Raw genomic sequence first — 13,696 nt, forward strand, 5'->3', positions numbered from 1 at the left:
AGACCCCCCAAATACGCTTACCCTGGCAAACCCAAGCTTACGGACCTTGAGATAGAGATATGGCATGAGATATTGAGCGGTGTTGCAATAATCGTTCACTTTTATTCACTATTAGTTCACATTTCTAATTCAAGGGATAGGGAACAATAGCAAAGCATGGCAGAAGTCTACCAGAAGACACAGAGCCCAACAAGAAACTAGACTGACAAACACAGGTGTGTTGAATCTTTATGAGCTTTGAGCTGTCCATTGGCCGTGTTGCTGAAATCGCTGATCTTTGTTTTGCCTAGCACTGACTGTGGTACTGTCCATGTTGCTGAAACATTATTTACGTGTGTGCTGGTTACATTGCACAACTTGGAGTTACCGTTAGATTGCCTTTATTTTATCTGCGGCCTTTCCTAAATAGTTGGAATAGGAACAGGGAATATAGCGACCTTAGTAGATCTTAGTAGACCTTAGCCTGTGACCTCTTGGTGTAATGGCTAAGGTACCCAGGTTTGAGACTCCATCGGGCTATGGCAGAATACATTGAGCAATTTTGCACAACAGCATGTGTCCTCATAGCCCCATGGGGTATATTACACCACAATAATTTAGGCTGTTTTTCTTAAATACTCTATTCATTAAAGGAGATATACTGTAGGTCTACACTGAACCAAAGGTAACCTACTGACACTTTATACAGGATAGAAGGCATGCAGGCTTATATTTTGTGAGCTCTGTTTAAATCTGACTATGCCTTCCTTTTGTGAAGTCAGGGGGTATCACCGTTTTTCTGTCATAATTCAAGTCAGTCAATTTCACAATAGAATAGACTGTTAACCAGCTAGGCTGACACGCAGCCTACCACTCCCGTCAGTGACTGCGGTTGGCAAATTTGAGAATTGACTTGAATGCTGATTTGGGGAGAGATCGACAAAGACGGGAGATTAGTGGATGTTTGAAATAAATAAAAAATGGGACGACGACGGATTGTGAGGAGCTGTCCAATTGTTCAAACGCACCTGCTTAATCAGACAGACTAACAATTCCCTCAGTTCAAAATCCAGGGACACTTCAGGAAGGAATCGAGGAAATACAGATTCAGAAGAAGCAAAACTTCTAAGGGTTCTGAGCCGTCGGTCCTCGCACTGTGTGGAATCGCTGAGAGGACGCCCCAGAGAGGCATTTGAAATGAATTCAGCACTGGGCCAGGCGGTCAGCAACCCAAAGTCGAGTGATGTAACCGCTTCATGCGCCAAAGGCAAAGAGGAAAAAAAGGGAAAAAATCTAATCAGAGGCTGGAAAAGGGAGAGGGATGCTTTCAGGACGAGGAAAGAGAAACATTATGGTCAAAGAAGTCCCATTATAAATTCTATACCTGACCATTTGTGCACCCTCGGAAGCAAAGAGAATCCGTGTCATTGTGCAGGGGGCGGAATGGAAGACATTACCAAAAGCGGTTTGGATTGTGGAATAAAGGGCAGCGCTATTGCTGTGAGGAAGAATGACGACACTGGCACAACCGCAAAGAAACAGAGAACAGAAAAGGTAAGCTTAATGCACGTTTTTAAAACATGTAGGCTACCGATCATTATCTTATTAGCTTAATTGTGGTGGAACAATATTTTAATATGAAAGGTAGGCTAACAGGATTATTTGGCAGATGTTTTATGCATGAGTAAGGTAGAAGCCTAATAGAGATACATTGCTATCATGGGAATCCTTTATGTGCTCAGAATACACACAGCTGTTCAAGAATGCAGTTCCAAGGGCCCTGGCCAGAACATCCCCCCCCCCCCAAAAAAAAATATAGGCTAAGAATGATAAACGAATATATGTACAGTGATGTGGCTACAAAGACACTACCACATTTTTTATTTACAATATATTATGTTATTTACAATATGGACAATGGTTTAATTATTCATATAATGACATGGTACCCTAAGCACACAAGCAAGCATGCAAGCAGAGAGTTTTTGCATAGCTGTGACAAATGAAAGGCTATAACCAGATGTAAACCTGGGGAATCAACATAATCTCAGACCCATCAATTGTAGCCTAACCCGATTCGTTTGTTTTATTAGCATTTCCTCTATTTTGTTTAAAATATAACTGAAACTCCACAGCAAAAGGAAGGGAAGTTTTGTCAGATACTAATTTCTTATACTTATCCTGTAATTTATGGTTAATGTTAATGCTATTGGAGGCTATTGCCCAGCATTTATTGTTCTCAGGGAACAGTCCCACGCTCCCCACAATAATTTTTACCTGAGTCTTTTAATTTGATTTATCTTAAATTGCTTAGTAGGGACAACACGAAGTCCCAACCTGCATAGGCAGTTGTTGTTTTTTATACTGATTTAATCTCATTTGTTACAAGAGAGGACACCTGTCTTTCTTCATGACAGATGCCATCAGTAATCCGTGTTTTTCACTCAGCAGCAGGGGAAGTGGAGTGTGTGAACGGTAGCCATCTTTTCTCCTTGCTCTTGGCTATCAGCTCCTCACCGTGCTGCATATTAAAATCACACATAGCCTGTAACAATGAACGCTTGTGTTGCTTTTATGGTTACAAGACAAGGCATCCGTGAGGAAGAGAAGCCCTATGTTTTGACTTATCATTGTGGTCAATGTTTGAGACGTTTGTTGAGTGATTCTGTCTGAGGGAGGGAGGGTACAGGACTGTGGCATTGCATCTTGCAATCAAAGCAGGGGAGCATGCATCATTCTTTGTTTTTGTCCATTTATAGGTATCTGATCAGACACAAACAACCCTGTAGGAATGATTTCTCTTTCAAAAGATGTTATATGCATACATTAACATAACACATTTTCACAAACATGTTCATCCCTGCATACATTTTAGTCATTTAGCAGATGCTCTTATCCAGAGTGACTTACAGTTAGTTAGTGCATCATTTTTTTTTTTCATACTGGCCCCCCGTGGGAATCGAACCCACAACCCTGGCGTTGCAAACGCCATGCTCTACCAACTGAGCTACACGGGGCTATACATACAAACCTAAATAGCAAAAAGGCATGAATGACAATTTCTTTGCAGTTACAACACAGAGCAATAGTATTGCTTGTTCTTTCTTATTTGTTTTTCAGGTCATGCAAAAATGTTATTTTCACAGAATATTTCACTAAACTGCTGAAATGTGTACAACACTGTTATTCAAAGATACATACATATTGTTTAGAGGATTAATTGTCAATAGCTGCTCGTATTTTATGGAATTACCAATAGGCTTTGAAAAACAACACTTTCCTTTGTTTATTACCATCCCTATGATGAAAATAGACATGAGATTATTTATGAATTGAAGGCCAGGTTGCTTAAAGGCCCAGTGCAGTCAAAATTCCGTTTTTCCTGTGTTTAGTATCATATTGTACAACAGCTGATGAATCTAACACTGTAAAGTGTGAAAAAATGTGATCAGTGTTATTTCCTGATAGTTGCTGGTTGAAAATACAATCTATACAGGACCTTCTAATCAGCCTGTTTGCATGGGTGGGAGTTTCGGCTTGCCTGGTGACATCACATATAACAAAGAGAGTTCTAAAGCTCTCTCCCAATAACAGCTAGTTTTACGTTTTCCCCTCCCCACTCAAACCACTCCAAGACAGTCCTAGTAAAATTATTGCTTGAAAAATAGTTTTTTGCAAAAAAGCTATATTTTATTTATTTATGGAAAACTATTACAGTAAGGTACTTAACTGTTACCAATAAATGATTTGATATTGATATAAAAACGGCTGCATTGGGCCTTTAAGTTGAAAAGTCAGAGGTGATATTTTACTCCTCCTCCTCCTTCCCATAGGTGGATTCAATGTTCACAGTGCCTGCACCCCCGCCACCCGGCCCTCAAAGCCCAATGTCCAATGCCCCCTTCTCTTCACCCATCGCAAAGCAGCTTCTGGTGAGGACCAGATCTATAGGAACCAACACCCAAGATGGAGGGCCAGATACTGATTCATGTCACCCTGGCCCTTGTCAGCCAGGAACCAGTGTCAACCTGGAGGGCATTGTGTGGCATGAGACTGAGGAAGGTGAGGATTCCATTCCTCCAGCTCTCCTACAATTTCAGCATTCCACCATATGGTTCAGCATGTACATGATTGACCATGAATGAAAGGCTGTACAGTCGTTTATATCAGTGGGCATAAGACAGTTTATTCAGCTGTAGTATTATTAACGGTAAGCCAGTATGAATAAATATGATCTGATCAAACGTAGGCCTTAGGCATGCAGAGATGTAAACATAACAGTATTTACAGCAGCCCAAAACTGAGGCTTGATTTAATCTACTTTACTGAAGAAAGCAACATTGCTGGCTCACTTGAGGACTAGAGTGTCACTTATAAAACTGAATTTTGCCTTTGCACACAAAGTGATTTGTGAGCTAGAAGATGCTTTTGTATTCAAGGCTGGTTTTAGTTAAAGGATCTCTGCTGATGTAATAGTGTAACAGACCATGAGAGAATTCATCAGATGTGTGTTCTGTTTTTAAGAGGCCTAGTATTCCTGTAAAACTCGGATTTGAAGAGAAAGGCTGTTGCCGTCTTATTAGGAAGCTATGCCATGGGACCGCCCTAGTAAGACACCTTAGCGTTCGAGGGCTGCAGAGACGCCAAGTGCATATTGATTAGGCAAATGCTAATTGCAGACCACCATCTTAATATCCCCGACTGAGAGCTAAATTTTGATGAATGCATATCAAAATGCAATTGAGGAGTTTGATTATATTTTCAGGAATGTTGGTTAATTTATATTAATTGAAAAACACATCTTGTGAAAGAGAGAGCTATTTTTTTTATCTTACCATGACATGGGCTAGTGAAAAGACAGACATTATTTTGTTTTAAATACTGTATATTGCAATGCCATTTTATTTTAGAGACAAATAATATATATCCACCCCAAACAACAGAACTCCAATAGAAAAAGTATCCCAATTGGGTTTTAGACAGTTACATGTAATAAAGTATCAGTCCATAAATATATACATATTTGTTTGATTTTGTTTCAACTATATTGTGCAAATATAACAGGCGATTTAGTGTATCCAGAGGATGAACAGTGTATACAATGTGTGCTTTCTTTTTGGACATTTAAGCAACTTTTGGAAAAATTGTATGGGGGTTTTACAGGTTTTTTTCATTAGGATAAATCAAGGGAAGCTTTTAGAATTTTATTATATACATTTTAGGGAAGGATTTAAGGAAGAATTAGGACATTGAAAGTCTTTCACAATTAAGTTGCCGATCAAGGATGAATGGATTATTATTGTCTGAGTTACACAGCCCTCCAGGGGTTAGCCTGAATGAATAAAATAAGATTACATTCCTAAGTGTGGAAAAAATATTTAGAGAAACCTAACTTATGACTGAACAGACAAATATAATGGAAATGACTCACTTTTGCGGCAGCTGCGAAAACCATATGGAGCGTTCCATCCACCTGGACAATGGATATAGCGCATCTTTGGGAAACAACGAGTGTGCTGGATATCACGTTTGGCAATAAAACACATTTTAAAGCACACCTAAACTAAATATTTGAAAAGTTTGATAACGGCCATAATTCATACACATAGAAAGGGACCCATGAGCATTCATTTCAGACAAAAAAATGTAAATGTGAAAAATTGGCATTTATCATGTTTTGGAAATAAACACTTCAATTGCAGAGCTCATTAAAATTGTCACAGCAACAAAGACATTTTGGTTTGCAGTTCACAGATTTTAGTGTTTACTTTCAAGAAAATGAGACAGAATCCAAATTAATTTATATGGCCATTTGCCAAGGCAAGATAAAGGTGTAAGATGCTTTCATACAAAATCACTTCTATAAAAGCATTTGAATATATTCGGCACAGTGAAATAATAATGCACAATAGCTATTTAATTCTTGATTATCTTGATTCTCGACTCTTGGTTGTCTTGGAGAAATCACAGAGGGCGATTGGTTTTTAAAATATAGTTAATTCTTCATGTAGAAAACACAAAACTACATAATTCAGCCTTGTTGGTGTTGTGGTAAGAACAAGGCTGTGTCCCACATTGTACTCTATTCCCTATATAGTGCACTACATGTGCCCTGGTCAAAAATATTGCACCATATAGGGAATAGGGTGCCATTTGGGACGTAGACCAAGCCTCCATAAAAGCCACAAAAAGAGGATCCCATCTATCAGTCTGATGTAATTTCATCTGATGAAAAGTTATCACAATGCCATCATGGTTGTCTACTGCACCTCCATCCATGCCACAGTTCAAAGCACATCATTAGAAAATGTATTTAATGTAACATGCTCCTTTTTTGTTGTTTGAATTGTAGGTGTCCTTGTAGTCAACGTAACATGGAGAAAAAGAACCTATGTGGGGACTCTTTTGGACTGTACCAAGCATGACTGGGCACCACCCAGGTAATACTGATGGTAGACAGTAAATATTCATTATTTGTATAGTGTTGAAAAATAGTATATGAGTAGCCTATTTATGTTTTAGCCTTTTCTGTTGCCAAGAAAGCTGTCAGTGACTGTATTTCTTGCATGTCATTACCATTGTAAGTATAATAATAAATAATGAGTAGTTACAGTGAGGGAAAAAAGTATTTGATCCCCTGCTGATTTTGTACGTTTGCCCACTGACAAAGACATGATCAGTCTATAATTTTAATGGTAGGTTTATTTGAACAGTGAGAGACAGAATAACAAGAAACAAATCCAGAAAAACGCATGTCAAAAATGTTATAAATTGATTTGCATTTTAATGAGGGAAATAAGTATTTGACCCCTCTGCAAAACATGACTTAGTACTTGATGGCAAAACCCTTGTTGGCAATCACAGTGGTCAGATGTTTCTTGTAGTTGGCCACCAGGTTTGCACACATCTCAGGAGGGATTTTGTCCCACTCCTCTTTGCAGATCTTCTCCAAGTCATTAAGGTTTTGAGGCTGACATTTGGCAACTCGAACCTTCAGCTCCCTCCACATATTTTCTATGGGATTAAGGTCTGGAGACTGGCTAGGCCACTCCAGGACCTTAATGTGCTTCTTCTTGAGCCACTCCTTTGTTGCCTTGGCCGTGTGTTTTGGGTCATTGTCATGCTGGAATACCCATCCACGACCCATTTTCAATGCCCTGGCTGAGGGAAGGAGGTTCTCACCCAAGATTTTATGGTACATGGCCCCGTCCATCGTCCCTTTGATGCGGTGAAGTTGTCCTATCCCCTTAGCAGAAAAACACCCCCAAAGCATAATGTTTCCACCTCCATGTTTGACGGTGTGGATGGTGTTCTTGGGGTCATAGGCAGCATTCCTCCTCCTCCAAACACGGCGAGTTGAGTTGACGCCAAAGAGCTCGATTTTGGTCTCATCTGACCACAACACTTTCACCCAGTTCTCCTCTGAATCATTTAGATGTTCATTGGCAAACTTCAGACGGGCCTGTATATGTGCTTTCTTGAGCAGGGGGACCTTGCGGGCGCTGCAGGATTTCAGTCCTTCACGGCGTAGTGTGTTACCAATTGTTTTCTTGGTGACTATGGTCCCAGCTGCCTTGAGATCATTGACAAGATCCTCCCGTGTAGTTCTGGGCTGATTCCTCACCGTTCTCATGATCATTGCAACTCCACGAGGTGAGATCTTGCATGGAGCCCCAGGCCGAGGGAGATTGACAGTTCTTTTGTGTTTCTTCCATTTGCGAATAATCGCACCAACTGTTGTCACCTTCTCACCAAGCTGCTTGGCAATGGTCTTGTAGCCCATTCCAGCCTTGTGTAGGTCTACAATCTTGTCCCTGACATCATTGGAGAGCTCTTTGGTCTTGGCCATGGTGAGAGTTTGGAATCTGATTGATTGATTGCGTCTGTGGACAGGTGTCTTTTATACAGGTAACAAGCTGAGATTAGGAGCACTCCCTTTAAGAGTGTGCTCCTAATCTCAGCTCGTTACCTGTATAAAAGACACCTGGGAGCCAGAAATCTTTCTGATTGAGAGGGGGTCAAATACTTATTTCCCTCATTAAAATGCAAATCAATTTATAACATTTTTGAAATGCGTTTTTCTGGATTGTTTTGTTGTTATTCTGTCTCTCACTGTTCAAATAAACCTACCATTAAAATTATAGACTGATCATTTCTTTGCCAGTGGGCAAACGTACAAAATCAGCAGGGGATCAAATACTTTTTTCCCTCACTGTATATTTTGATTGATTTTATTTCCGTGTCATACACCAATTTTGTAGAGATGTTTCTGTATGATTTACTATATATATATATTTTTTCTTCTAGATTTTGTGAGTCACCATCCAGTGACTCTGATCTGGCAGGTGGCCGTGGCCGTGGTAAAAGGATGCGACTGGCCATTCCGGATCGACCCTGTGTTGAACCTGGTCTCGCCAAGGTCCGAGGGCTGCCACATAAGAGCCGTGGCGGGGGCATTCACAGCAAGAGCCGAAGAGGAAGCCTCAATCTGATCAATAACTGCAGAACACCCCCCTTTTTCACAGTTGAGGAGATCAAGCCAAACTCCATCCCATCTGGCAAGAGGAAAAACAAACCACCGGCTGATCTGGATTTGAGTTTAGTCGCAGATGACATGAAGAATGGAAACGGGAAGAGGATCCGTGCCAAGTCCCGGAGTGCTCCTTCCACGCCACAGGGAAAGTTGGATCCTACCTTTATGGATCCGGCATGCACCTCTCCCATACTGATAGACTGCCCCCATCCGAACTGTAACAAGAAATACAAGCATATCAATGGGCTGCGGTACCACCAGACACATGCACACTTAGATGTGGACCGGAAGCCAGAGTTTGAGGCTGAGAGTGAGGACAGACTGTCCGACTGTGAGGAGTCCCTCAGTAACATGACTTTCGACTGCTCCGAGATTACCAATAGCTCATCAAAGAAGCCCAGCCCTCTATATAAGGTTTCTACAATAGGGTCTCCAAAAAGCAGACGATTAATGTTCAATAGTGACCATAGTCCCATGGCAAATTCTAAAATGAGGAGGAATTCGTTGATCAAAGAGGGACTCATTGATGACTTGAGTAACTTACCAATCATCTCGAACATGACGGTGGTACTGGAAAATTGCCTTGTTACTGATAGGAACTCTTCTGTCGAGATGCCTAAGCTTGAAGCCGAGGGTTTGATCGATAAGAAGGGAGTGTGTGATAAAGGGAAAAAGGTTAATGGGAAAGTTGAGAAGTGTTCATCTAAATCTAGGACCAACAGGCCTATAGCTCCTGCTCCCCCGAAGCTGATTGCAATCCCCAACACTGTGTTCTCCACTAACACAACGGAGGCCAACACCCAGCAGTCCTCCCCATCAGCAGCTGTTGGTGTCACCACAACAAAGAACCTCTCACTTAAACCCATCAAGCCAAAGTTAAACATCATGATAGAGCCAAGTCTGGTGAAAACCCTAGTCACTTGCAAGGAGACCAGGAACAAAGAGAAACGAAGATTAAAAGACAAACACAATAAAGACACAAGGACCTCTAATGGCGATAGCATTCAGCTAAAGATGGAGGAGGGAAAGGTGGTGGGAAAAGAAACTTCTGGAAGCCTTCTAAAAGAGCACTTGAGCAAACAAGATGTCATGAACAGTCTAACGGAGTCTCAAGAGAGTAGAATGGCCAGCATCAGAGCTGAGGCAGACAAAGTGTACACATTCACTGACAACTCTCCTAGTCCTTCCATAGGTAGCTCTTCAAGACTGGACTGTGGCTCCCTTGAAAGTGGAGATGGCACCACCACCAAGACTAACAGCCCGGCATACTCAGACATATCGGATGCAGGTGATGATGGGGGTTCAGACTGCCGTTCAGACACAAGGTCCAAAAGTCCAAGGTCCATCTCAGCCTCTGAGATGAACTCAAACAACAATCCCAATCTAAATCCAAAGACTCCTCCAGCTGCATCTATTCCTGCAGGGCCTGTCAAAGACCCCCAGTCTCCTTTTTACCACGGATATGACCCCTACTATATCCAGAATTACATGCAGACCGGCCAGTCAAACACAGCTGCTTTCCATAAGACCTCCACCCCTCAAGACAGTAAATGCAAAAAGGAAGACTCAAAGGAGGGCAACGAGGGGAGAAACACCCCGGAATTCTTTGATTCGAAGAAGACCGATGTCATCAACTCAAGTTCGCAGTCCCAGCTTCAGATGGCTATGACACAAACACACACAGCCCTAGCCCAGTCCTTGTACTATGGCCAGTATGCACGAGGTCTTTACATGGATCAGAAACTCTTAATTGCATCCAAGTGCTGTGATCAGCAGCAAATCACCAAGCAGAGAGGAGGTCAAGCAAACCGAGAACAAGACGAGATGAAACACATGATAACCTCGACAGCTGTATTATCTAAGGGGACAGACTCTGTGAAAACGTGCTGTGCCAAACCTGGGCTCTCGTTTGCAGAAATGGATGAGCGACCACAGACTCTGACCACACAGCCACAAGGGAAGCCGATGCTCGTCAATATGACGGAAAACCAGGGACTTGTCAAAGACAGTGATGAAATGAAATCATCCATGAATCCAAATAATCAGACAGATCTGGACTCAAATGTATCATTTTCAAATGTAAGTTTTTCACTCTGTCTTTAGCTATTTGGATGTTAGTGTTTACGGCTGTTGTGAAGGTCAGATTGTCAGATTGTTGCAGTATGTAAACCTTTAGTACTTTTGCCTAATGTTTTCAAGAAGACAGATTAGGAAGATATGTTTTATTTTATCGGTCACATCTAAGATGGCCATACTACTAAAGGACGTACCCCAATTTTAGATGTAAATGTAAACATTTAACATAAGTAGCTAAGTAAGGAACATTTGAAAAGAAAAGTTGGTTTTGATATAAATGTTGAATTTGCATTTGATGGATTGACTTGTCAATTCATAAACTGGGATTACTGGTATTCAATTAAATATTAAGCAAAACCCATCACAAACAACACTTTTCCTCATCGATTTAGCATGCAGAAGTCCAATCCTGGTCCCGCCCGAATCAATCCAATAATGTGGAGCAGCAAAGTGAAGAGCTTAGCCAGAGCTCAGAGGAGTTAAATGCTGACAGGTCTAAGGAGTGGGAGATGCCCTCTGAGCCAGTGACAAAGTTGGGAGTAGAGCTCAAAAAGGCCATGAACCAGAACGCCACCACATCAGACATAGAGGACTGTGATAGGCTAGAGGAGCAGCAGCCAATAGGGCTCATGTCTGAGGACTCACAGAGTGCCAGGGTGGCCGTATCACCAGCGATGAACCACCAACAACAACCCTACATCCAGTACCATCATTCCTACCAATACCTACAGATGCGTGACCCCAGCAACAACTCTTACAGGGTCAAGTCACCCACCCTGGTGCATAACTACCCACGTAAGTCTGTATGGTTTGAGAAATGATGAATACAATGGGCAATAGAAACTGAAATCGAGTTGTTTACGTTTTTTTTTTTTGCTTCCTCATACTTTGTGTATTCAAGATTTAGAATTATATCACGTGTTCAAGATTCATGCCAAGTTTGTGTCGTGTTAAAGAGATCGCTATTTGGCCCGACATTGTGACTGACTGTTTTCTAAATTGTGTTTTGTACTGTACATGTTAGGTTTCCACTATCCTCTCTATGGGAAAACAGCAGGCAGAGAGGAGTCGGATTTGACTCAGAACAGCCGTAGTGTGAGCAGTAAGCCAGCCAGTGAGTCTACTGCCCTTGAGCTTCTGCAGCACCACAATCTGCCATACCATGGCAAATCCCATGCGGTGAGTGTCCATCAAGTATAGGCAGAATTGAGGCTGAAAATATAAAGCAAAAGGGAATCCATGAAATGAACATGCATCAGTTTATGGCGGAAGAGTGAGGAAATTGAAATTAGCATCTGTGAGATACTAGCCCTATTGCAAGTGTGATCTGTGACATGCTGTTGAAATGTTGATATTAGTGTGCAACACATAATGTATATACAGTCCTACAAAGACATATATTTGAGTAAGAAATACCCATTTTTGTCAATAGACTGGTGAGAAAGGATCCCTTGAAGGAGAGAGAGAGACAGACCAGAAGAGGAACCATGTTCCCTTTGCCAGGCACCTTCACACTCATCATCATACACATCTTGGTATGAGCTACCCGCTCATGTCTGGGCAGTACGATCTTTTCCAAGGTAAACAAAAGTTTCCTGAATGATTGAAATGTAACGTGAAAATATATGTTTATGTGAAAATATTATATATTTCATTTCTAAAAACAAAAAGTCAGTGATTGAGAGGAAGGCATGCTTATTATGTCCATCATATCTTTACCTATACTAAAGCACAACAGTTCATTAGATATAGCTAGATCTCTCATCTCTCTTTTGAAGGGATAAGCTCTAGAGCCCTGGTTTCCAGCCAGCAGGTGTTGGCACACTCATCTTCAACTGGTATGTCCTCTTGGTTGGCCAATCCATACCCTCTCTATGACAGGCCTGTTGTCTGATCCTTTTGTCAAAAGAGAAAAGGATCAGTTCTGAATAATGACATGAGGTCGATTTAGCAAACTTTATTCAATTATCTTTATTGTGAGAGGTAGGTATTGTATATGAAATCAAATAAGATGTTCATGATCTCTGCTTCTACAGATAATGAAGGGAAGAAGTAAAACCATGTGACTGGCTCACATGAGGATAAGAAGATTTACAGGCATCAATTCCATGGTGTTATATTCATAGCCTCTATGGGAGGCAGAGACCAATTTCATTTGCGATTTAGTCAATATTTTATAAGGGTCACAGAGTAGTGGTATTGTAATATTGGTGGAGATATGTATCAAGTAACAAGACTTTGAAGTATTTTGCATTTGGATGCCTGTCTGAAAACACACGTGACAAAACCCATAGTGTCATAGAATCAGACATAAATTGCAGTGCTACAAAGTTTATATGCACATGTATCGTAGTGTAATCATATGGTTGAATGTACTGAAATGTATAAAATCCCGATGTTTTTTCCATTGGGAAACTGCAGTTGAAGTGCAAGAGTCTATAAAGTGGTCCTCCCAGTATTACTTAATTACATTTGCATACTGACTGTAGCCACGTGTTGATTGTATTGTCTTGTGTGAGAGTAAATCTTCACATTTTACCAGTGCCATATAATTGTGGTGTATATATTCTGTATAGTTACATGGCATAGTATTAAATGCTTATTATTTATGTTGGTTTTAATTTCAATGCATTGTATTGTGATTTACATTACAGCACATTACTTGCATAGTTCCAGTGGTTGTTCTATCACTTGAATAGTGCTATAAACTCTGTTTACAAGTATTGACATCTCTGGAGAAACTCTTCAATGAAGTTGCATGATCAGTGTAATTCACACAGTGTATCAAGTTACTTTGGAATCAATTAAACATTGAAACTTCTGTTGCTTTTTTTTATACTGTTTATGCCTTAATTAATATGTCTGGCAATCAGAATTAAAGGAAAGGGTGTTTATATACATTATGTGTTCTGTCTATTTTGTCCTTTATAATACTGATACACTCTCTTCCAGGGAAAAATCTTCCACATACAGGGAGGGAAAAAAGTATTTGATCCCCTGCTGATTTTGTACGTTTGCCCACTGACAAAGAAATGATCAGGCTATAATTTTAATGGTAGGTTTATTTGAACAGTGAGAGACAGAATGACAACAAAAAAATCCAGAAAA

At 40.7% G+C, this 13,696-nt stretch overlaps 1 protein-coding gene across 4 annotated transcripts; it reads left to right on the forward strand.

The window, feature by feature from the left end:
- The first annotated feature begins 828 nt into the window (after positions 1 to 828).
- Positions 829 to 13,488, forward strand: znf608 (zinc finger protein 608). Of its 4 annotated transcripts, XM_041900604.2 has the most exons (9): positions 829 to 1,533; positions 3,813 to 4,041; positions 6,332 to 6,419; positions 8,287 to 10,591; positions 10,981 to 11,383; positions 11,613 to 11,767; positions 12,021 to 12,168; positions 12,367 to 12,426; positions 12,625 to 13,488. In XM_041900604.2, the coding sequence occupies exons 1-9, from the start codon at positions 1,177 to 1,179 to the stop codon at positions 12,642 to 12,644; spliced, it is 3,765 nt and encodes a 1,254-aa protein (XP_041756538.1). In that variant the 5' UTR covers positions 829 to 1,176; the 3' UTR covers positions 12,645 to 13,488. The 4 variants fall into 4 exon arrangements, with proteins under 4 accessions (XP_041756538.1, XP_041756537.1, XP_041756539.1 ...); XM_041900603.2 differs by having other exon boundaries at positions 12,367 to 13,488; XM_041900605.2 differs by lacking the exon at positions 12,367 to 12,426.
- The last annotated feature ends 208 nt before the right edge of the window (positions 13,489 to 13,696 follow it).

Source organism: Coregonus clupeaformis, unplaced genomic scaffold (assembly GCF_020615455.1).
Source record: "Coregonus clupeaformis isolate EN_2021a unplaced genomic scaffold, ASM2061545v1 scaf0098, whole genome shotgun sequence".
NCBI classification, from domain to species: domain Eukaryota; kingdom Metazoa; phylum Chordata; class Actinopteri; order Salmoniformes; family Salmonidae; genus Coregonus; species Coregonus clupeaformis.

Bases quoted from the DNA above. Each gene is read 5' to 3' on its own strand.
- znf608 (XM_041900603.2), top strand. From the start codon at position 1,177: ATGAATTCAGCACTGGGCCAGGCGGTCAGCAACCCAAAGTCGAGTGAT. The intron at 10,592-10,980 runs GTAAGTTTTTCA...TCATCGATTTAG, and splicing joins CAAATGTATCATTTTCAAAT to CATGCAGAAGTCCAATCCTG. The intron at 11,384-11,612 runs GTAAGTCTGTAT...TGTACATGTTAG, and splicing joins CCTGGTGCATAACTACCCAC to GTTTCCACTATCCTCTCTAT.